This window comes from Crocodylus siamensis, chromosome 4, assembly GCF_052110815.1.
Source record: "Crocodylus siamensis isolate JL-2025a chromosome 4, ASM5211081v1, whole genome shotgun sequence".
NCBI lineage: Eukaryota > Metazoa > Chordata > Crocodylia > Crocodylidae > Crocodylus > Crocodylus siamensis.
The window spans coordinates 185,830,869-185,852,487 of NC_143398.1; the positions used below are offsets into that span (position 1 = coordinate 185,830,869).

Sequence of the window (21,619 nt, forward strand, 5' to 3'; positions counted from 1 at the left end):
CACAGTGAGCAAAAGAAAGGCGCAGAGTAACACAGGGCCCCTTCAGGACAAATCAGGACAGTTGGTGGCCGACATAGGGAAAAAGGTAGAGCTCTTCAATGAGTTCTTCGCTTCAGTATTCCTAAGTGTAGTGACCAAGACAGTTTTCCTAATTTGAACATAGATAGATGTCTGGGAGGCACTAGACTGCCAGTGGTTAGTGCTGATGTAGTTAAGGAGCACTTGGAGGGGCTGGATGGGTACAAGTCAGTAGGCCTGGATGACCTCCATCCATAGGTTCTGAAGGAATTGGCCAGTGTCATAGCTGAGCCGCTGGCATGGCTGTTTGAGTACTCATGGTGCTCTGGCCAGGTCCCTGGGGATTGGAAAAGGGCCAGCATTGTGCCCATTTTTAAGAAGGGGAGAACGGATGAGCCGGGTAACCTTGGGCCAGTCAGTCTTACCTCTGTCCTTGGGAAAACACTGGAAAAAATCATTAAAGTGTGCATTTGTGAAGGCCCAGCAGGGGAAATAATGCTGAAAGGTAATCAGCATGGGTTCGTCACACGTCATACCAGCTGAAAGGGATCTTGGAGTCACAGTTGACTCCAAGATGAACATGAGCCGGCAGTGTAACAAAGCCATCAACAAAGCCAATCGCACCTTATTGTGTATTAGCATATGCATGACCAACAGATTGAGGGAGGTGATGCTCCCCCTCTATGTGGCACTAGTCAGGCTGCAGTTGGAGTAGTGTATCCAGGTCTGGGCACCACACTTCAAGAGGAATCTGGAGAGGGTCCAGAGGAGGGCCACTTGTACGAGTAGTGGCTTCTGTACAAAACCGTATGAAGGGAGGTTGAGAGATCTGGATCTCTTCAGTTTTCACGAGAGATGTCTGAGGGGACATCTTGTAGCAGCCTATAAGTTTATCAAGGGAGGACAACAGAGAGTTGGAGATGCGGTATTTACCAGGGCACCCCTTGGAATAACTAGGAATAATGGGTACAAACTAGTGGAGAGTAGATTCAGGTTAGACATTGGGAAGAAATTTTTCACAGTAAATGTGGCCAGAATCTGGAACAGGCTGCCAAGAGAGGTGGTACTATCACCTAACTTGGAGGTCTTCAGGAAGCGGCCAGATAGGTGCCTGACTGGGGTCATCTGACCTCGGTCCCTTTCCTACCTGGGGCAGGAGGTCAGACACAATGATCCTTCAGGATCCCTTCTAACTCTACAATCTATGAATTTCAACATGTCAGGTTGTTTATTACATAGTCTTACATTAACCACTGTAGCTTTTGGTGCCTACGTATAGTTTAATAATGATTTGAGACTAATTTTTTTTTTTATCTTGAAAACGTGATGTGCTGCACATGATGTCAGTGACACTTGATGTACATCTGAGGAAGTATTTCAGGGGAAATACTGGCTAGGCCCTTTATTTCCATGTCTTTTTTTTAAGATAAGGTAGTGAACTAGACAGACTTTTTGTGTGTGTACATATATGTGTACACAGATATGTATCAAAAGGCCATTGCAATGAAAAAGTATATATTTGAACATTAAATCAGGATTGGCACAAAGGGTAAGTGCAGACATTATACTTCGACGTAACTAGGGTTAGATTTGATCTAAGTGCTGATTCGTGCAGATGTCTGGGGAGATTAGATCAGTCAAAAAATCTAAATCTGAAGTGAATACTTGCTGCTTCACACTAGCCCTACTCCGACTTACTTGGATTGGATTGCTGGTGTGGCTTCCGGCACCAGCAGACACATGCAGAAGCCAGACCTGATCTACGATCCCATGGTTTAAAGTAAGTCAGGTGTTTGTAGATCAGGTAGCACAAATGTGTGCATGTACCCAAAGGAGTTAAACCAGTATAAACTGAGAATCAGTCCCTATGTGGAGTGTATGTACATGGATATATTATTCTTTTGTAGTATGTATGTATAATCACTGAGCTAGTTCTTGCTGTGTAATTTTAACGAAGTTAAATGATGCGCATTAGTGCATTGAAGGACAAAATAAATATGCCCTCTTGAACTTAGCAGCAAGATGCACAGTACTTCTAGATGTGATGCAAGTAATGGAGTGGGGAGAGGGGTAAGCAATAGTTTCATAAGAAAAAAATTGTGAAGAAAGACCTGCAAGACTTCCATTTTTTCTTGTTTTATTTTTGGTTGCTGTGCTGCTGTTTGTGAGTGAAGGCAGAATGCTGACTATCCCTAACGCAGTGATTCTGAACCAGGGTGCTGTGACATCCTCATGTGCTTTAAGATCCTTTCAAGAGTGCTGGAGAGGTCCCACATGATTTTAGCACTGTTACATTTGCAAACATGATTCACAAGATAACCTGCTGTTTTCATGTGTTCTTTTTGAGTTCTTTGGAACAGAATTCATCTGTTTTTTGTGCATTAAAAAAAGAGTGAAAACTAAGAGTTGGCATTTTCTGAGGGGTGTCTTGAGTCTAAAAAGTTTGAGAACAACTGAGAGTATATGGAGGTATTGGGAACAGTGGCACGAATGTTACTTTTTAGGAGGGTAATTACAGCCAGCACTGATCTGGCTGTTCATAAATATAGTTTCTTTCTCCATAAGCAGTTAATTTTTTCTCCTGGAGTTCTAGGTGTCTTAAATTGGCAGCAATAAAATCTGCTGATCATCGCCTGCTGGAATTCACCATCCAGCGCAAGGTGGCAAAGGCATGCAGTAAGGCAGTGGGCCTAGATTTTAGGAGGGCAAACTTCAACGAGCTAAGGAGGATAGTTGGTGAAGCACTGAGGTCCCGGAGGGGAGGGGAGCCAGGTGTCCAAGGAGAGTGGTCGCTCCTTAAGGAGACGATCCTCCAAGCCCAAAGGAAGGTAATCCCAACGAGGATCAAAGGGAGCAGGAGAGCACACAAGCCTCCATGGCTCACCAAAAGCATCCGGGAATGTCTCCTTGCTAAAAAGGAGGCTTACACCCAATGGAAAGAAGGGGTCATCACCAGGGAGGACTATTCTGTAGTTGCTTGGGGATGTAGGGGGGTAGTTAGGAAGGCCAAGGCAGAGATGGAACTGGGACTAGCTTCCCAGATTAAGGACAATAAGAAGTCCTTTTTTAACTACATAGGGGGTAAAAAGAAGGTCCCGGGTAATGTGGGGCCCTTGCAGGATGCGTTGGGAAACTCGGTCGTCACACCAGACGGCAAAGCTAACATGTTTAACGATTTCTTTGCCTCCGTCTTCCTAAGTAGGGACCAGAACAGCCTCCTTGCTGGGCTGCCCTCGGGCCCCGGGGGAGGCACACCTGGGCCACGGGTTAGCGAGGATTTAGTTAGGGAGCTTCTGGAGGGGTTGGACATATTCAAGTCAGCCGGTCCGGATGATCTCCACCCTAGAGTTCTAAAAGAACTGGCCGAGGTCATTGCAAGTTCCCTGGCACGGCTTTACGAGCACTCGTGGTGCTCTGGTGAGGTACCGGGGGACTGGAAGAGGGCCAACGTGGTCCCCATCTTCAAAAAAGGCAGGAAGGAGGACCCGGGAAACTATAGGCCGGTTAGTCTTACCTCGATCCTAGGCAAGCTGTTTGAGAAAATTATGCTGGCACACATCCAGGAGGGGCCAGCAGGGGACTGCATGCTTAGGGGCAACCAACATGGGTTCATCAGTGGCAGGTCCTGTGAGACCAACCTGGTGGCCTTTTACGATCAGATCACCAGATCATTAGATGCAGGGGTAGCAGTGGATATAGTCTTCCTGGACTTCCGGAAGGCTTTTGACACTGTCTCTCACCCCGTTCTCATTAAGAAACTGAGGGGCTGTGGTGTAGACACCCACACAGTCAAATGGGTCGCCAACTGGCTGGGTGGTAGTGGACGGGTCCTTCTCAACCTGGAAGGACGTGGGCAGTGGAGTTCCGCAGGGCTCGGTCCTCAGGCCCTCACTGTTCAACATCTTCATCAGTGATTTGGACGAGGGTCTAAAAAGCACCCTTTCAAATTTGCTGATGACACTAAGATGTGGGGGGATGTGGGCACACTGGAAGGATGCAACAGGCTACAATCAGACCTAGACAGGTTACAAGGGTGGACGGACGAGAATAGGATGGGTTTTAACACAGACAAGTGTAAGGTGATGCACCTCGGGAGGAACAACCGGCACCATACCTACAGGTTAGGGAACTCCCCTCTTGTCAGCTTGGAGGCAGAAAAGGATCTTGGGGTCATCATTGACTCCAAGATGAACATGGGCCAGCAGTGTGGAGAGGCAGTTAGGAAGGCCAACCACACCTTGTTGTGAATCCACAGATGCATCTCGAGCAGGTCCAAAGAGATGATCCTCCCCCTCTATGCGGCACTGGTCAGGCCGTAGTTGGAGTACTGCGTCCAGTTCTGGGCACCGCACTTCAAGAGGGATGTCGACAGCATGGAGAGGGTCCAGAGGAGGCCACTCGCATGATCAGGGGACAACAGGGCAGGCCCTATGAGGAGAGGCTACGGGACCTGAACCTGTTCAGCCTCCAAAAGAGAAGGCTGAGGGGGGATCTTGTGGCCTGTTATAAACTAGTCAGGGGGGATCAGCAGGCATTGGGGGAGTCCCTGTTCCCCTGAGCACCGCCAAGGGTGACCAGGAATAATGGTCACAAGCTGGCAGAGGGTAGGTTTAGGTTAGATATCAGGAGGCGCTACTTCACGGTCAGGGCAGCTAGGGTCTGGAACCAACTTCCAAGAGAAGTGGTGCAGGCTCCTACCTGGGGGTGTTTAAGAGGAGGTTAGATGAACATCTTGCTGGGGTCGTTTGACCCCAGTACTCTTTCCTGCTGTGGCAGAGGGTCGGACTTGATGATCTGCTCAGGTCTCTTCCGACCCTAGAAACTATGAAAGTACTATGAAACTATAAAAGAAATGTACTGTACATTGCAGGAAGAGTAGGCAGGAAATGTAACATTCAGAATGGTTAATATTTTTCAAGAGTTTTAGCCTAGCTACTTTATTTTTATATCTCTAGAAAAGAGCAGACCCACCACAGGGGGTCCTACGACTCTATCCTGCTGACATCATTTTATCTCTTTTAACATTCTTAACCTCACGCTCTCCTGCTGTCTTAGCATGTTACTTCTGGCTGGGAAAGCAAATGGAAAGCTCTCTTGAAAGCTGCTGGCTTTTGTAAAGAGGCACTAGAGCAAACAGTTGGATCCCCCCTCAGCTGGTGTAAATTGGTGTACAATTATTAGCTTCAGTGTTACTGAGTGATTTAACCAGCTCTGGGTGGGTGCATGCATTCAAATGAACCAGTGGAAGATGAGCAGTTCAGTTGAAGAGATTGAAAAACCTACCAATAGAATTGTGTTTAAGCATTCATCCTGCCAACTGACTGCGCTGCTGATGGCACCCAGCCAGCAGCCCCCAGTGCAAGCATGCTTGCAGGCTCTGCAGCCTGCCAGGAGACAGGTGACAGCAGCCTAGGGCACAGGTTAGGGCTGATTGACTAGTGGTCCTAAAGAGCTGTGTACCCCCTTCTCAAAACACTCCTATTTCAGCTCTCAGGCTATTAGACAGCAGACCCAGAGAAGATCTGCTTTCTTGTCAAGTCTGTCAATTACCCCTCCAGCAACCCAATGGGTCCCTACCCCTCTGGAGGGACCCAGTTCCAGCGTAGGTCAGGAGAATCTGGTCAGGGTCAGGGGCTCGCAGGTTGGGTTAGAGCTCTGTTCCCAGTGGGGCTGGATCAGGTTTGTTCCTGTTAGAGGAGAGAGAAGGGCTGGGGCTGTCAGCTCTCACTGGGGTGCAGGCTGCTTCCATGGAAAGATCTGGCCACAGAATCTCTGCTACTGCAACTGGAGCTCCAGGCTCTCCAGCCCTGTAGGGTAAAGCTTCTCTCTTATGCAGCACTTGAAAAGCCAGTGCCCTCAGCCCTGCACATGGGGCTGCGGGTGTGGGACTGTAAAGTGTTGTGTAGGGGTGCTGCCCATCATGCAGCACTTCAAGCTGATGCCTGATGCTCCATGTGTGGAGTTATAGGCACAGGACTCTGATGTGGTGTAGAAGGGAAATCTATCCTGCCGCAGGAAATCTATTCTGCCTGCAGCCCCACATGCACTGGCTTAAAGTGTTGCAAAGACCCATATGTGAGGCTGTGGATGCTGGCTTTGATGTGCCCCTGAGTTGCTGTCGAGTCTAGGGGGTGTTGGTAGGTGGCTTTTCCCCACTTGCTCAAGGTCAGGAGGCAGTGAGGGTTGACAGCTGCACAGCCCCTGGGCCAGGAGAGGGGCTGGGCTTTTCCAGTCATGGTGCTGACAGAGGGAGGAGTTTGGTCTGTGATTCAGCCAGAGCGGGGGAGTCTGGTTGAGTTGCAGACTGTCCCTCTTCACTGGGGGTGGGGAGCAGTGCACACTGGGATGCCTGGAGGACAGCAAGGGAGATTCTATTGCTTGGGTGAATGTACAAGCATTCATTAAACCTTATCAATCCCTATCACACTACATTTACAGCTCATATAATACAAGGTTAATAACACAGTCATTTTTAGTCTAGCCCAAGTGTTGTGAACAATTGAACACTAAACATTTCTACTGAACACAAACAATTCTGCTGAAAACAGTGTAATGGTTTTACACACCTTATGATCTGACTATAAGGGAATGTCTTTGTCTTCACTACTAGTGTGGGCTACACATGTGTTGAGTTACTTGTGCTTGTGAGCTTTTCCAAGTGACTTCTCCCTAAATTCATATTATAGTTTACCATTCTCTGGCTCTTGTTTTCTGGGATGGGGTTGGAGATTGTTGAACTAATTTTCAAATATGATCCTCAGCATTTTAAGGGGATACGGAAATTGGTGTGAAGTGGACAGTTGGAAATATCTGAATATGAAGGAAAAAGCATTTACTGAATTGAATCTTGCTTTTTTAACTCTTTCTCCATTTTATGTGACCTAAAATTTTAAAATGCAAGTTATTTTCAGTGTCTTAGCTGACCATTTTGAGAGAGAATCTTGCTGAATTGCTTCAGTTTTCTGTGTAAGAGAATTTTTCAGGATTCCAGGAATTGTAGGAAATAACCTCCGTTTCATTGGGAAATATTGGCAGTCCCTAAGGCAGAACACTTTATCTGTGTTGGAGGGAGAGAAAAAGGGGGGCGGGAAGCAGCTCATTGCTAGAGTCAGACTGACAGCCAGGGATAGGTTACTGATCAGAAAAGAGCTTAACATATCTGCACTGCCTATGGTGGCATTATGAAAAGTAAGTGAACACAGGTATTGGGCCTGCTCTTGTATTCCTTGCTCATGCATAACAATTCCCTTAGTTTGAGCATTGTGATACCTAATGGAATAACAGGGCTGGAAGAAGCTGCAGGTTTGTTTATGCCAATGTATTGCAAGAGTATTACAGGGTAGTTGGTTCTTACCAGTAAGTAGAGACCGTTCTTCCACCTATCCTGTTTTTTGTAGTTATGCTGATTTAACTCATGTCCTATCATAGAGAATCTTGGCCGTGGATCCTTGTAACTCAGTCACTCTTCTGTCCCTCTCAGGACCCAGGGGAGTAGCATATCCTGTCACAAGAAGTAGTGTAGGGGAATTTGGGAAACTAAAAAGAGGGAAAGTAGAAATCTCTACCAGATAGGCAAATTACCTTCATTGTTATACAGCATATAAGAGAAGACAGTGTGAGTAGATACTGAGTTTGACAGCTATCTTAAAAAAACCCAAACCTTTCCAAAAGTAGCTGTATTAAATAAAACTATACTTGTAACAGATGTAGTAGAAATGGGTAAGTCCTGTGTTCACAGCATCAGTTATCCCTGGGGAAAGGAATTGCATGAAATACTATTTACAAATACCACATGTTTTTTGGGCAGAATTCTGGCTTTTTTGATCAGCATAGTTAGGTGAATTAAGACAGATCTGGGGATAGGTTAGACTTCAAATTTAGGGTAGACTAATTGGCTCTGCTGAAAACCGTCTCGTGTCTACATATGTGGCCCTATTAGGCCACAGGAAACTAATCAACTCTACGCCAGGGTAGTACCTATAAATATAAGTACTATCCTGCTGCAAAGTTTTTTACTCTGCAGCACCTCAGGTGTAGATGCAAACACAGCTGACTGGGGCACGAGGATGTTTCGGTGTGCAGACTGTCTGCAGGCTAGCCCTGGACTGAAGTGCCCTCGTGCCCCAGCCAGCCCTCCCACAGTGTGTTGAGCTGGGTTGGAGCAGCCCCAGACTGGCAGGCTGACGCTGCATATTTCCTGCCAGCCAGGGCTGCTCTGACCCAGCTCAATGTGCTGCGATCCTGGGCACACATGTAAACATGGTGCCTGGAAGCAATAAACTGTGGCACAGTAAGTCCTCTCTACTTGCGGGGAGGGGGCAAAATAAGGTGAATTGTTTTGACTCCTTTTAGCACTTCTTATGGGAAACTGAGCTGGAGTTTATTTTGACTTGTTAGTCATTTAACTAAATTATTAGTGAAATTGTGATAAAAACAAATTCTGCCACCTTTTTGGTTCTGCTGAAGACATTGGGTTCCATAGATGTAAATGAAAGTCTGATATGTCTTGCTGACTGTGAGGTGACTCGTTAGCCAGGAAGAACAGTTGAATTTTCAAATTCCAGGCTCATTTTGCAGTTAACATTTTCTTAAATTTACTTTTTAGTATGTGTAAACTGAGCAAATTGAAAAATAATTTAATTTTTTAAATGGAATTCTTATGGAATTCATGCTGACGGCTCTTGTCACTTTTTAAGGAGAATGTCATTCTAACCAGTTTGGACCGTCCTTTTTCAAAAACAATCAGAGCAATGCCTGAAGCAAAAATATTATGGAGTAACTGCAGGATGTTTCAACTTGTCCATCTGACAGTCTGGCTCCAAGCAACATTACTGCTTTTACATGAGTTCTTCACCAGTAGTTTTGTGGCTTGTTTTCTCCCCTTCTCCCCTTAATTATACACAGAGGCTGGAACGTAGAAGTCTGGAACAGCTGTTTTGGAAAAATCGCTTGTGCACACAAGGTTAATATTTTACTTTTTCATCATTAAGATGCAGGATATGCTTGTTTAGGCCTGTAATTTGTTAATCTCTAAATCTGATTGATGAAAAATGTGAAGCATGTCATCGAGGCAAGTTTTTATGTGGTAACTTTTATTGGACCAGCTACTTAGTCACTGAAATTCAAACTGAAACCAGAAATGCTCTGGAAACATGGATGCATGTTAATACTTGAGACACTCATTGATGATTTAACACATTTACTGTATCCCGGGGTTAATTTTGACTAGTATCTTTCATCCTACACAGATTAGACATAAGGGCTACATTTTTGTATGGTTCAGAGACTTAATGCTGTCAAAGTCGCTTTAATATTGCTTTCAGTTAAAAATGAATGTCACTCCTTCAAAAGGCAAGAGCTCTGATTTATGCCCTCCAGGGAAGTGCTGTCTTTTATTTTCATATAGGATAAAAGCTGCTTTGTCCAGCCTCATTCATGTTCTTACTTCACAGATAATCTCACTTATACCCAGGAAAATACTTGGGAGGAAACTGTTTCTCATTGGTTAGATTGGTATACCTCCCTTCCTTCACTGGATTTGATAGGAAAACTTTGACTTTAATAAGACAGGAATTTGTCTGTGCTCCTTATGATGAAATTATTATTAAAACAAAGGTTTTTTTGTATAGAGAACAAACAAATGTAACCTGATGATAATGGTGAAGAGAGCTCTAGGTACATTGCCACTGTATGTCTTTCCCACACGATGATGTAGGAGTCAGGTATGCTAAGTGGATGTAGGTGGACCTGAACCGAACAGAAACTTGTTTCTGAATTGTATTTTTAAAGATTCAGGGACATACTTTGCATAGGAATTAGTCATTATATAAAAATAATCTTTCAAATGTCTTTCCAAAGGGAGTTGCTATTTAACTTGGGTAGGAGAGACATGGAAAAATGTATAGAGTGACTGTGTGTGTAATATATATACAATGACATCGTTTCTGTGTTTGGAGTATAAAACAGCTTACTGGCTGGAAAGGATTAAAAAGTGGTGGTAAGCATAGTAGGACTCAAATGTGCATCTGAAGTGGGTGGCTGGCCAGGCGGGAAGTAGCTAAAATGGAGGTGGCTTTGGCAGTCTCACTGGAAGGGGCACTGTTCAACTTTTCTTTCTAGGGAATGTGTGCCTGGCTGGATCCAGGAACTGAGTTAGGACCATGGGTGGTTGGAGCCTCCCTGTAGGGAAGGAAGGTCTAGACTCTATTTGAGTTTTTTCAGGACTCGTTTATTCTGATTCTGTTTTGTGGCTATGGTTTTGGTCTGTGCTATGGTGGTGGGGGTAGGAAGGGGCATTGAACTTTCATAATGATTTGGGGCAAAAGACTTGGCTATAAATCATCATACTTGTCAGGAAAAGCTGCCAGAGGAACCAAGATGCAGTATTATGCTCTACCAGCTGGATGGGGTGGGACAGCAGCCTAACAGGAACATATAATATACAAATGGTGAAAAACATGCGAGACTTCTAGCATGATTAACAAATCAGACGGATTGTACTTAATGTCATCTCATTTTTAGGGGTGGGGGTGGGCAACAGTATTCATTGTTGAGTATATATACCAAGTGCTTACAATAAAAGATTGCTCTGAGGATGCAGGGCTCCTGGGCAACTGCTTGTGGTTAATGGCTTCTGATGTTTGGTGGTAAGACATTGTCACAGGCCTGTAAATCACACCTGGTTCTGAGACCTAATGGCACCAGCAGCTACCACAGTTGGCAGTGATTTTGCTAAGTCCATGTTTTTCATATTACTGCATCATGTTTCGAAATTTTAAACACTCCAGTCATAAAGAAGCACCAGAAAGGCTTAATGCAGACCAAAGTACACATGCTCTAATTAGAGCTCACATGTGCATCTGAGGAAAATACAACAGATCAAGTAGCTGTAGCATCTGCACTTATTCCGTTATGCACCTTTGCCGGTATCTCCCTTTCTGTCAGTGTTGAAGAGTTCCTTTCTGTGGAATTTCTTGAAATCTGTAAGAAGTCCAAGTTTTGGAGAAGCTGCTGTTTAAAAAAAGAAAAAAGGGAAGGGGGCTTAAGAAAAAGAAAAGTTGTTACAGGAAAAGCACTTAGAAGGTATCCCTTTCCCACTTTAACTGTAGTTTTTTATAGTCCATTGTAGTTCTCAGAATGAATTACAATACAGGAGAGTGTGGTGGCACGAAGTGATCACAAAATTGGTGCTTAAACAAAGGTAATGAAATAATTTTAGGTTTTATGAAGTACCGTATTAAACCTAACTGTATAAATATAGCTGTAAAAACAGTTTGGAGATTTTCCAAAGAACCTTGTCTCACCATTCTCACAGTAATCTTCTGGGCAGATCTGCAAAACAATAAGGAACATGCCTTTTAAGTTGCATTGACTCCACTTGCATGTGTCATCTGTTTAATTTCTTAACATATAAACTGAAAAAAACCAGTGTATAGGCATGCCATCCTTCCTCTCTGTAACAAATAACACGTAGCCTTTGCAAGCAACTTGGGAACTCTTAGAATATAACAAATACCTATACAAAGACAAAATTCAATTTGTGCAAATGTTTGGCTCCCATCCTATGAAAAAAAAATCGGGCCTTAAAGGGCCTTTCATGAGGATGCTCAATGTGCATGTGTTTAGGTACCTTTGGTCATTTAAGAATGCTTGTCACTGACCATTATATGTCCTGAACATAACTATGGTTATTTATGTATTTTATATCATTAGTTCTCTACATATAGCTCTTCAGGATCTCAAACAAATATTTGTTCATAGGCATATGATAAAAGCCTGTTTCTCCCCTGCATCCCCCCGTCCCCTGGACACAGTCATTGAAGAGGAGAGCAATTAGAGGACAGTAAAATCTGTGAAAGTACTTCAGAGTGCTGTAAAACATATACAGAAATGCAATTATTTGAAGCGTGTGGGGGGAAAGCTGTAAAATGTGAGCAAACTAAGAAGCAACCTAGCAATATGCTTGAAGTATCCAAGAAACATCTTGGAAGCATCCTAGCAGTTCACTTCATGCCTGCATTAATAAAAAGTCATGCCATCTATAAAGCACATTTAATTACAACTAAAAAGAAGGAAACTCTGTAACCAGAACCAATATACAACCAAAAGAAGTAGTCTATTTATAGCTATTGCTGTATGAGAATATATGTATTTAATGTGACACTGAAGGCCACCTTATAATTTTGATTAATAGGGGCATCTTTGGAAAAGTAAACCCATGTGACGAGAACAGGTAAATACTGATAAAATCATTACTGCTGTGAAATAATTGTCTATTTCACTGCATTATCTTTTCAGTAGAAGAAATAAGAATGTGCACACATCAAAGTTGCAACTTCAGCAGTTTGATTTGGCACAAATAGGAAAAATGAAGGGTCAGTATACATGTAATCCTTTTTACTCAAAGGACCAAATGATATTTCACTGTAGCAAATGAAGATGGGAATTGAACAAAACATTCAATGTATGTTACCTTTCCTGTGAAATAATGTGCTAAAGCAGGGGTCTCAAATCTGTGGTCTGCAGGCTAAATCCAACCTGCAGAGCCATTTCACCTAGCCTGTGGGGCTCGGAGGGAGTAGGGTAGGAATTTAGGGGCAGGGTGTACAGGGGTGGGGCCTGTAACAGTTAGTGAAGATCAAGAACATCATTCAGGTCTTTCAACATCCATCATCGGCCCTCACTCATCTGCACACAAGCCCTCACTCATCTTACACAAACTGCATTCTGTGACTGTCAGGCACTGAATAGAGGAGTACTTTCACAGATTCTCAGAAGCTTAGGGCTGGAAGGGACCTCTTGAGATCATTGGGTCCAGCCCCCCTGCTCTGGGCAGGAAAGACTGCTGGGGTCGCGTCTAGGCTCCTTTTGAAGATCTATAGGGTAGGTGCCTGCACCACCCCTGCTGGGAGTCTGTTCCAGAGTCTGGGGAGTCTACTCCAGAGTCTATTCCAGAGTTTCCCATACTGCCCACTTGCACTTCAGGTTCTTTATTCTGACTTCAGATTTCAACAATAATACCACAAAATATTTTGGGTATTTTTCCTTTTTGAATGCAACACTTCACCTTCATTACATATGCCTTCAAATCTTCTACACAGCCACACCTATACCCTCTCCTGGCTAGAGTATCATGTATGATTCTGTGTTGTGCATTTCAGTATCACCTGACAATAAAAGCAAACCCATCAAAGTGCATACGAGCACAACAAAGCCAAGGGGGTTCCATGTGACTAACTGAAAGTAGACATTTACCCATATTCTTTTCAACAGCTCTTTCCAAACCATGGAGTATAACTTTCTATGAATTAAAACAGTGAGAGAGAAAGAGTCATTGTGTTTGTTAAGACTGAATTCCATTCAGAGAGATAGGAAGATTAAAGCATATGTGGCAGCTCTCCATCTTCATCAAAGGCTTTGTAAATGAACTTACAAGAAAGTCATAATTAGTTTCTAGGCAGAGTAAATCCTAACTGATGTTATGTCAAATAGAATATAAATGTCTGTGTAGAATTTTAAAGTAGGATATTTTAAGCACCCCGCCTTGAAAAGATGCATCTTTATTCTGCTGCTGTTCTCCATGTTAAACAACTGATGCTAATTATAAAGGTCAAACATTTGCTGTAAAATTGGATATCTGATCCAAATGTGTTATGGCAGAATGAAGCAAGACAAATGCCAAGCTGTCTTACCATGGATCTTTTAAATTTAAGAATTTGCAGCACTCTGTCCTCTTGTAATTGAAGCAAAAATGTCACCCATTAAAGGATTTGAGGACTTCTTAAAATAAAATAATCTCTAGTGATTATCTATGAATTTTTCCCGTGAGCAACAGACTTGGTCATGAATTCTGGCTTTAAGCTTTTTCTTGTATGCCTAGTAATAGCATTGTCATTTTTTTTCAGAAGAGCATTATTGGCTGTCAGTGTTACTCAAATGAACACTAGCATTAATGTTGTTATTATAATAATTAATATCTATAGTAGTAGTGGTACAGTAGTATCCAATCCAGCACTTCACTCTGTTCTGCTGAGCATTGTGTAAATGCATAGGCAGATGCAGCCCTTGCATTTTTATTTACAGGATGACTTCTTTTAGTTTTATGCAACATCTGAGCCTAAAGATCTTTATTATCACAAGTTATTTAAAATATTTATTTCAAGATAAACATAACAACAAATGCCTTTTACAAACTCTGAGTGCTCTGGCATCTACTTGGAAAAAAACCTCCCTCGTCCGTTAAAAGTTAAAGGAAGAAACGCCACAAATTCTAATTCTGTTCCATCCTGCCCTGCATCCCCTCTCCCACAAAAACAGGTGGTCAGTTAAAGAACAGTGTGAAGCACGATTTTGTCACTGAAGAAATAGCACACCTTGGCCACCTGTTCTGATTCATTATAATATAGAATTCTGGGTGGTAACTAATGTACTGAAACTGGGTAGGCAGGTGAACACAGCGACTAATCCAAGTTGCTTTGTGCATGTGTCATTTGGCAGCAATGTCAGGTTTCAGTAGAGCTTTAGGCTCAAGTGGGGTTGTAAACTTTTGCTGCTGCTGTTTGGTATTTTAATGGAAATCATACATGAAGAAGTGAATACTTAATTTTTGTGTGCTTTCTTATTTCATAACAATTAGCTGGCTTCTCAAAGCTGTTAATGTAAGATGAGGCTGCAATGTCAGTTATGTACAAATTTCTATTTTTGTATACTGTGAGTACTAGGTCATAGAATTGTTTTAAGCTACTCCTATCCTGCTGGAAAAAGCACAAGTGATCACACCTGTTATGGGTTTATATAGCACAATATCTCCACAGTCATCATGTGGATAATTTTGTCATTGTGCATTGTGTACATGTGCTGATATTATGTTAGTTAGCTAACTTCCATGGCAGAGCAATTAGAAGCTGCTGGTTCTATTATTTTATGATGATGTTTTAGCTGTCTTTTCAAAGCATATAGAGCCTTGCATAGACGTTTTGTTGCATATAAATAAAAGAAGAAATATATATTTTTCACTGTAGCTGAATATTTTGGTAAAAAAATAATTGCCTGATTAGATTCTAAAAGTACCTGGCTAAGACTCCAGAATCTTAGGCATGATTGCTCACTTAAATAGCTTTTGCTGGTAAGTGTGAAAGACAGTATTTTTCTAAAAGCTAAAGTCATCACAATTGTATTTTTTTTTTTTGTTAATTCTGTCCTCAAAGTACAGGGAGAGCAATCCTTTTATCCTTTCTTCCATGTCACCCCAAATTCTCTCCTTACAGCTATCTACTTCATCCAACCAGTTGACAAATTCCTTGGTCACTTGTCCTAATCAGCTTATTTTAAAGGAGTGTGGTCAATTTAAAAATGTCTGTCTGTCAGCAATACCAACTAAAAAAACTATCTTGAAACAAAAAATATTTTCCTTATTTCTTTACTTACTCTGAATTTTGAAGCATTCTGTACACAGGCAGTTGGGCAAAGTCTTAAGCCTGTGTACCACTTAAATATTTAAGCTGTTGTCGTATAGTCCATTGGTGCTTTAGATATGCTTAAGCTTTTATAGGTTAAGTATAATTTTCCCCTGTTTTGCAAACAGAAGAGGAAAAGTCATTATTAAAAGAAAAGGCAAAGTGTATAAATATGAACATAGGATCTCCAGTATGGTATCTGAAATTAACTACTTTTTTTAAATTGACTAGATTTCAAGTTGATTCTCCCCTATCATTTTGCTGGACCCAATGCTTCTTGACTTTTCTAGGTGCAAGGCACTCCTCAGAAAATGCCAACTCTTTCATTCATTTCTTGCCTGGAAAAATAATAGAGCAGTTCTTCTGTTCCAAAGAACTTAAAAGACCACAACAGGTCAAAATGTTTTTGGCGCTGTGCTTTCCTATTTAATATTTTTGGGTTTGTCTCATGAATCATGTGGGTGTTCGCTCACTTAACAGTGGTAATATTGTTTCAGCCCTTTGGCTGATAATAGCCGAGTTGACTGAAAATCCTATGGTGCTGGTGGCTTACTACACACCTTGTTAAATGGAAAGATTGAAATTGTGAAAAGAATCTATTCTGAACACAGTCTTTTTTCTGATCAGTTTGCAACAATGTCATCTTAACCCTATCAATGACGCTTCAAAACCAGTTTAAGATGAACCTGGATGAATGTAGTATCAGATTTAACTGATTTAGGTTATACTGGTTTATTGAACTTATGTCCCATATCCCCTCCAGAATCAAGTTAACTCAGTCATCCAGCATTCCAGAATGCCTTGTACCTCCCCCACAAACCTCCCTTTACAGGGTGGATGGGCTAGCCTTGACCAAAGCTGTTTGCTGCAGCGAGTGGGAAGATGGGCCCTAGCACCCCCCCAGTGGTGTACTGACGGGGGGAGGCATGCCCCCGGGCAGCGGCCTGGGAGGGGCACCAGCCAGGCCCTCCAGGGGGTATCTGGTTCTGCCACCAGCGTCTTCAGCCGGGGATGGGAATAGGGTGGGGAAGAGCGGGGTGCAAATGCAAATAATGGTCCCTGGGTGCCAGAGACCCACAGTATGCCATTGCACCCTCCAGCTTCTGGCCTGGGCCCCTGCAGGCATTTGGCTGCATCTCTGGAGTCAAAGGTGAATGTCTGTTCACTTGCTTATCTGTTCAGTGTATGCAGCTTAGATTAACCTGCAAAGGTTGAATTGATTCTGCCGGGCTTTTTCACTGTCTGTACTTAGCCAAAATGTCCATCTTTTAAAACAGCAAAAACACATTTCTTATTGTTCCTTTGTGTTTTATCTTGGCAGCCACCACTGGTCCAAGCAATTTTCAGTGGTGATCCAGAGGAGATACGGATGTTGATCTACAAAACTGAGGATGTCAATGCTCTGGTAAGCGACTCTGCAAATGTATTTATATTGCAGTCCATGAGCAAAATAAGCTGTCCATGATTTTAACATTTATAAAAAGTTTAAAACCAACACAATAAAAAATAGTTAGGAACTAGAGATTCATAGCTTTAATAGTAGTTTAAATCAGTAATTCCAGCATGTGGAAGTCATTTTTTTAACTGCACACAATAATTACTTAAAATGTCCGGGTCAGTCAGGGACAGTTTTCTCCAAGGCCCTGTTGTTGTGAATGAAAATAGCTGAAAGCAGCATATTGCGATTCTCTGTAGAATTTCCCTTTATAATGAGCCTGTGCAGACCAGGGGCTTTTCTTGAGGATATGAATATACTTAAGATAATTTCACTGGAGCTCACAAATGGCAGAAGTGAGGAAGTTTTAGCTTGGCCAGTGACATGCACACAGAGGAATTGCTATACTGCAGATTTGGCTTATTTCTAGCTGGAACAGTGGTAAGCAGCTGTAAACAACAGAGGTTAAGTATTTTCACAGTGGAAAATCTTAAACTGAACTGCCCTTTTTGCAGCAGCTTTTCGCCTTATGCTTTTCCCCTTCATGTTGAATTACAGTCAGGATGTTAAAATGAACAATTTTTGCTGGGATCTTGACTATAGTCTGTGAGCTCTGGAAGATGTTGGGGAAAAATAGGAGAGAGAGAATACTGGTGTAGTTTAGCTGTTTTTAAAACTCTTATCCTTTTCCTTTGTCTTGTCCAGGTAACAACATAGTAATGATATTATTCATAGTTAATTCTAGTGGTTTGCCTGATATAGTGCACTGCTTTGAGACTTCAGCTTCTGTAGCCAATATTGTCCCAATGCCCAGTTGAAGGGAGGAAGCGTTAGGGAGCAGTACTTGGGTCTAGTTAAATTGGACTCCATTTGACTCACAGTGAAGTCAAGTCTTGCTTTCAACTTGCACAGGAATCAAATCAGGCTCAGAGAGAGGGGAAATGCAAGATTGGAGATCAGATCTCTTTGTAAATATCAGTTCTTGGGTCCTTTGCTAAAAACCTAAAGCATGCTGATTTAATATATTGGTTCTTCCACATCCCCTGGATTTCCTACCCCAGCAATGATAAAAATGAAATTTTGTAACACATGCCATTTCTAAGATGTTCTTTGTCCTTAAACATTTTAGCTCTTAAAAATGGCATTTGTTGTACAGATTAAGATGGCTGCATGCTTTCAGGTTCCACTCTTGAAATGTTTTTATATCCCTTGGGCTCAAGGTTGCTGGGAAATGTTGCTATGGAGATGCACTCAGTTGCTGGGTAAAACATTAAATGGGTTGTGTATACTTTAAATATTATGGTATTCACAACTAATGGAAGAAAGGCCATTGGACAGGAACATTTTTATGCAAAATCATGTTCCATATAATAAAAGCCTTTCCAAGAATGTGTTGACCTAGCAGCAAACCTATCTTGAGCTAGAAAATGAAATGTTCTTTGGTGTAATTAAAAAGATCTTTGCCAAGATGCATTCAGAATCATGAATTTCAAATATAATTTCAAGTGAATCACAAACACTAGAAATATCACTAAAAGAATGGGGATGGAAGAGTGCACGTCTGTTACCTGCTGTGAGCTGGCTAGTCAAAGGGACAGCCTGTAATTCTCTTTAGGATGTTTTGAAATTACTTCCATGTTAGTGTTTGAGCAATATTGGGCTACTTCCAGCCACTTGGTAGCGGTTGTGTTCTTTGTTGATCATTTCTGATTAACTGGAATAACATTGACAGTTGAAAGTGTAAATAAGGAGACAGAATAAAATGCAACTGCATTCACAGTCAGCTGTGGAGTTTTTCTTAGTTTAAATGTCATGTTTCAGAGCCCATAACAGAGAAGCTATTAATATGGCAGAACAAAATTGGATACGAGGAAGCTATGAAAAGTAAGTGATACCTAATGATAGGAAACCATGGCAAGGCTGCATGAGAGTTGTTGTTATCTAAGGAAAGAGAAAATTTAACTATGTGGAGAGGGTTAGTGGGGAGGTTGGGGAAGGGAGGGGGACTTCATAGCTAGTCTCAAGATAGCAGAACAGATTTTGTTGCTTGGCAAAATAACTGAGAGCTCTTCTTTATCCCAGAGATGTTCCCAAAAATATTAAATAAAACGGCATGTTTATACCATCAAAGGATTGTTCTAGCCTGTAGTTACTTCATGAACGGTGCACCAATGGAGCTGCCATGATGTAGTGTTGTGCCTGCATCAGTAAGCTCACTGTCTTCCAAATACTTATTGGTGTGCACTAAGGTATCCTGGTTTAGAGTGTAGTGTTCATTGTGCAGGTATGACATGTTTTAGGGCAGTGCTTTCTAACACAGTCCTTTTGTGTAGGCACCGACATACCTTAAGTTGCTGGTGCTGCTGCTCTAATGGGGATTTTTATCTTGTATCCAAGTAGAAATTTGCATCTGTTTGGCCTAGAACGGTTTGTTTTAGTTCATTTTGCCAAGATAATGGTCACTTTGACCTCTCCGTGTTCCTACAACTTCGGAGGGAACAGGAGGCTGCTTTTTACATACTGATGACAGTGATACTTCCTTTTATACAGTATGGTGATACTTTATTTACTTTTCTTTCCTTCATCCAAAGGTGTTCTAGTCTATTTGCAGTCCATCTATACTGGCCCACTGTTCAGGAAATTGGGATATTTGTTTGGATCCCTGCCCTTTAGTTTCACAGAGCAACATATAATGTACTGTTTGTTGATAGAGCTGGCTACAGACTAGTAACTGTTTTAGGGCAGTGTTTTTCTGGTAACTGTTTTTCTGTTTATCTTTTAGTATTGAGGGAGAGGGAGATGGTTCTGAAGGATGTTTTATTTCCCTCTCTTTGACTTTTCACAGGGCTTTCTGACGGTCCTGGTCATAACCACTAGTGGCTTTGGACCCTGGAAATTTATATTGTCACTGGGAGTGTCTACGTGAGACACTATAATTCATTGCTACTGCTCAGTGGTGTTACCAGGCACTAACAATGACATGATGCTACTGTGCAGTAGTAACAAGCTACAGCGCAGTAGTTCGTTGCTACTGCACAATAGCATCGGGAAGAAAACCATGCAGTGATGGTACTGCTCAGTAACGCTGATTATTGCACAGTACTAAATGACTGTACAATAACAATTTTGCAGTCCGCTGCACATGTAGGCATGGTCACTGAGGCCCAAACTCATTCAGCATTTCAGGTCATGAGGCAGTAGCTTGGTTTTGAGGGTTTTTTTCAGTGAAAAATTTAATTTCTAATTGCAACCAAATCATGGAAAATGTTTATGATTATCTTAGTCTTTCTGTTGTCTATTTTTTTTACTTTTTTTGAAAACCGAAAAAAAATCTGTTTATAGGTTTTCCTATCCTGTCTTCTTTCCCTTTCTCTCTTTTAGTATCCCAGAGAGTGAGATCACAAGAGGTAAACCATCAATACCAGATGGTCTAAAATACTGAAATTCCACCCCCAAATTTTCTCGGAAAATTTTATAGCATTGTTTGATGAGCTGCATCAGCCAGACCACCATCTTATTTCTCTACATATGGTGCAGTTTTATTCTGATGTCAAGATTCTGCAGTTTATAAAATAAGTGCCATACTGGATCAGACCAGTGGTCCATCTAGCCCAATATCCTGTCTCCAGCAGTGGCAGGAGCATGGGTGGGCAAAATACATCCCGTGGGTTGGATCTGGCCTGTGAGCCCATTCTGTTTGGCCCACAGGGCCCCTGAAAAAATTAGAGAAATTAATATTTATCTGCTTTTGGTTCCTGTCAAAAATGACAGAAGCCAGAGGCAGTAGGACCCAGAGGAAGTCCTGGCAGGCTCCTGCAACAGCAGGGCCTGCCTGGCCCCACCCCCTCAGCTGGAAGGCCCAGCAGGGGCTTCTGGCCTGGGACCATGTGGCTGCACCGCACCGGAAACTCAGGTAAGGGGGGTGAAGGGCAGGGGAGGACCCTGGGAAGGGAAGGAGGCTGGGGAAAAGCTGAGCGTTGGGAAAAGTGGCCCCTCGCCCACCCCGTGGGTGGCACTCCCTGCTGCAGCCGGTCACAGCCTGCACAGGGCTATCCTGAGCAGGCACAGGCACCCCCACACAGGCTGTGAGTGGCTATAACGCAGGGTACTGGCCATGGGGTGGGCAAGGGGCTGCTGTGGGTCGGACTCTGACTTTGAACCACCAGAAAACTCCTGTACCTCCCCCTCCACTTCCTGTCTGCAGTTTTTGCCCGTCTGCCCACTCCTTTCCCCTCTCTTTTACTGTCAGGCACAGCCCCACTTGGGCTTGGACTGGGATGTCTCCAGCATGTGGAAACTCTTTCCCCCACATGGTCAGTCATCAGCACTGAGACAGCTGCATGGTCAGGCAAGGGCTGGGGAGCCGGGGGAAAGAGCAATGATTGGGGAAGGTTGCAGGGAAGGGCAGAGGGTGGGAGGTGGCAGGGTGCAAGTGGTGGGGAGGGGGAGGGGAGGGCCAGGAAGGCTGCAGGGAGAAGTGGGAGGGGCAGAGGGCAAGAGGGGATCTGACCCTCCCCAAGCACTGCTTTTCCTGTAGCAGTGTGGGGAGAGGGATTCAAGACAACCCTCCAATAATTAGATTCTACATCTGGAAAATTATAACAAATTTATACATTTTCATATAGAGAATCTAATTATTGGGGGAACGTTTTATATTCAGGGTTGTTTTTATATTCAAGTAAATATCGTAATCTTGATTGAAGTCAAGAGT

General features: G+C 42.8%; 1 protein-coding gene across 8 annotated transcripts in view; it reads left to right on the plus strand.

Moving 5' to 3' along the window:
* ANKRD44 (ankyrin repeat domain 44) overlaps window positions 1-21,619 on the plus strand; it is a 230,805-nt gene that overhangs the window by 84,166 nt on the left and 125,020 nt on the right. For all 8 annotated transcript variants that reach the window (XM_090045188.1, XM_090045187.1, XM_090045192.1 and 5 more), the window contains exon 2: window positions 16,795-16,878. In XM_090045188.1, coding sequence (XP_089901314.1) covers window positions 16,795-16,878 — 84 coding nt within the window. The remainder of the gene's footprint in view (window positions 1-16,794; window positions 16,879-21,619) is intronic.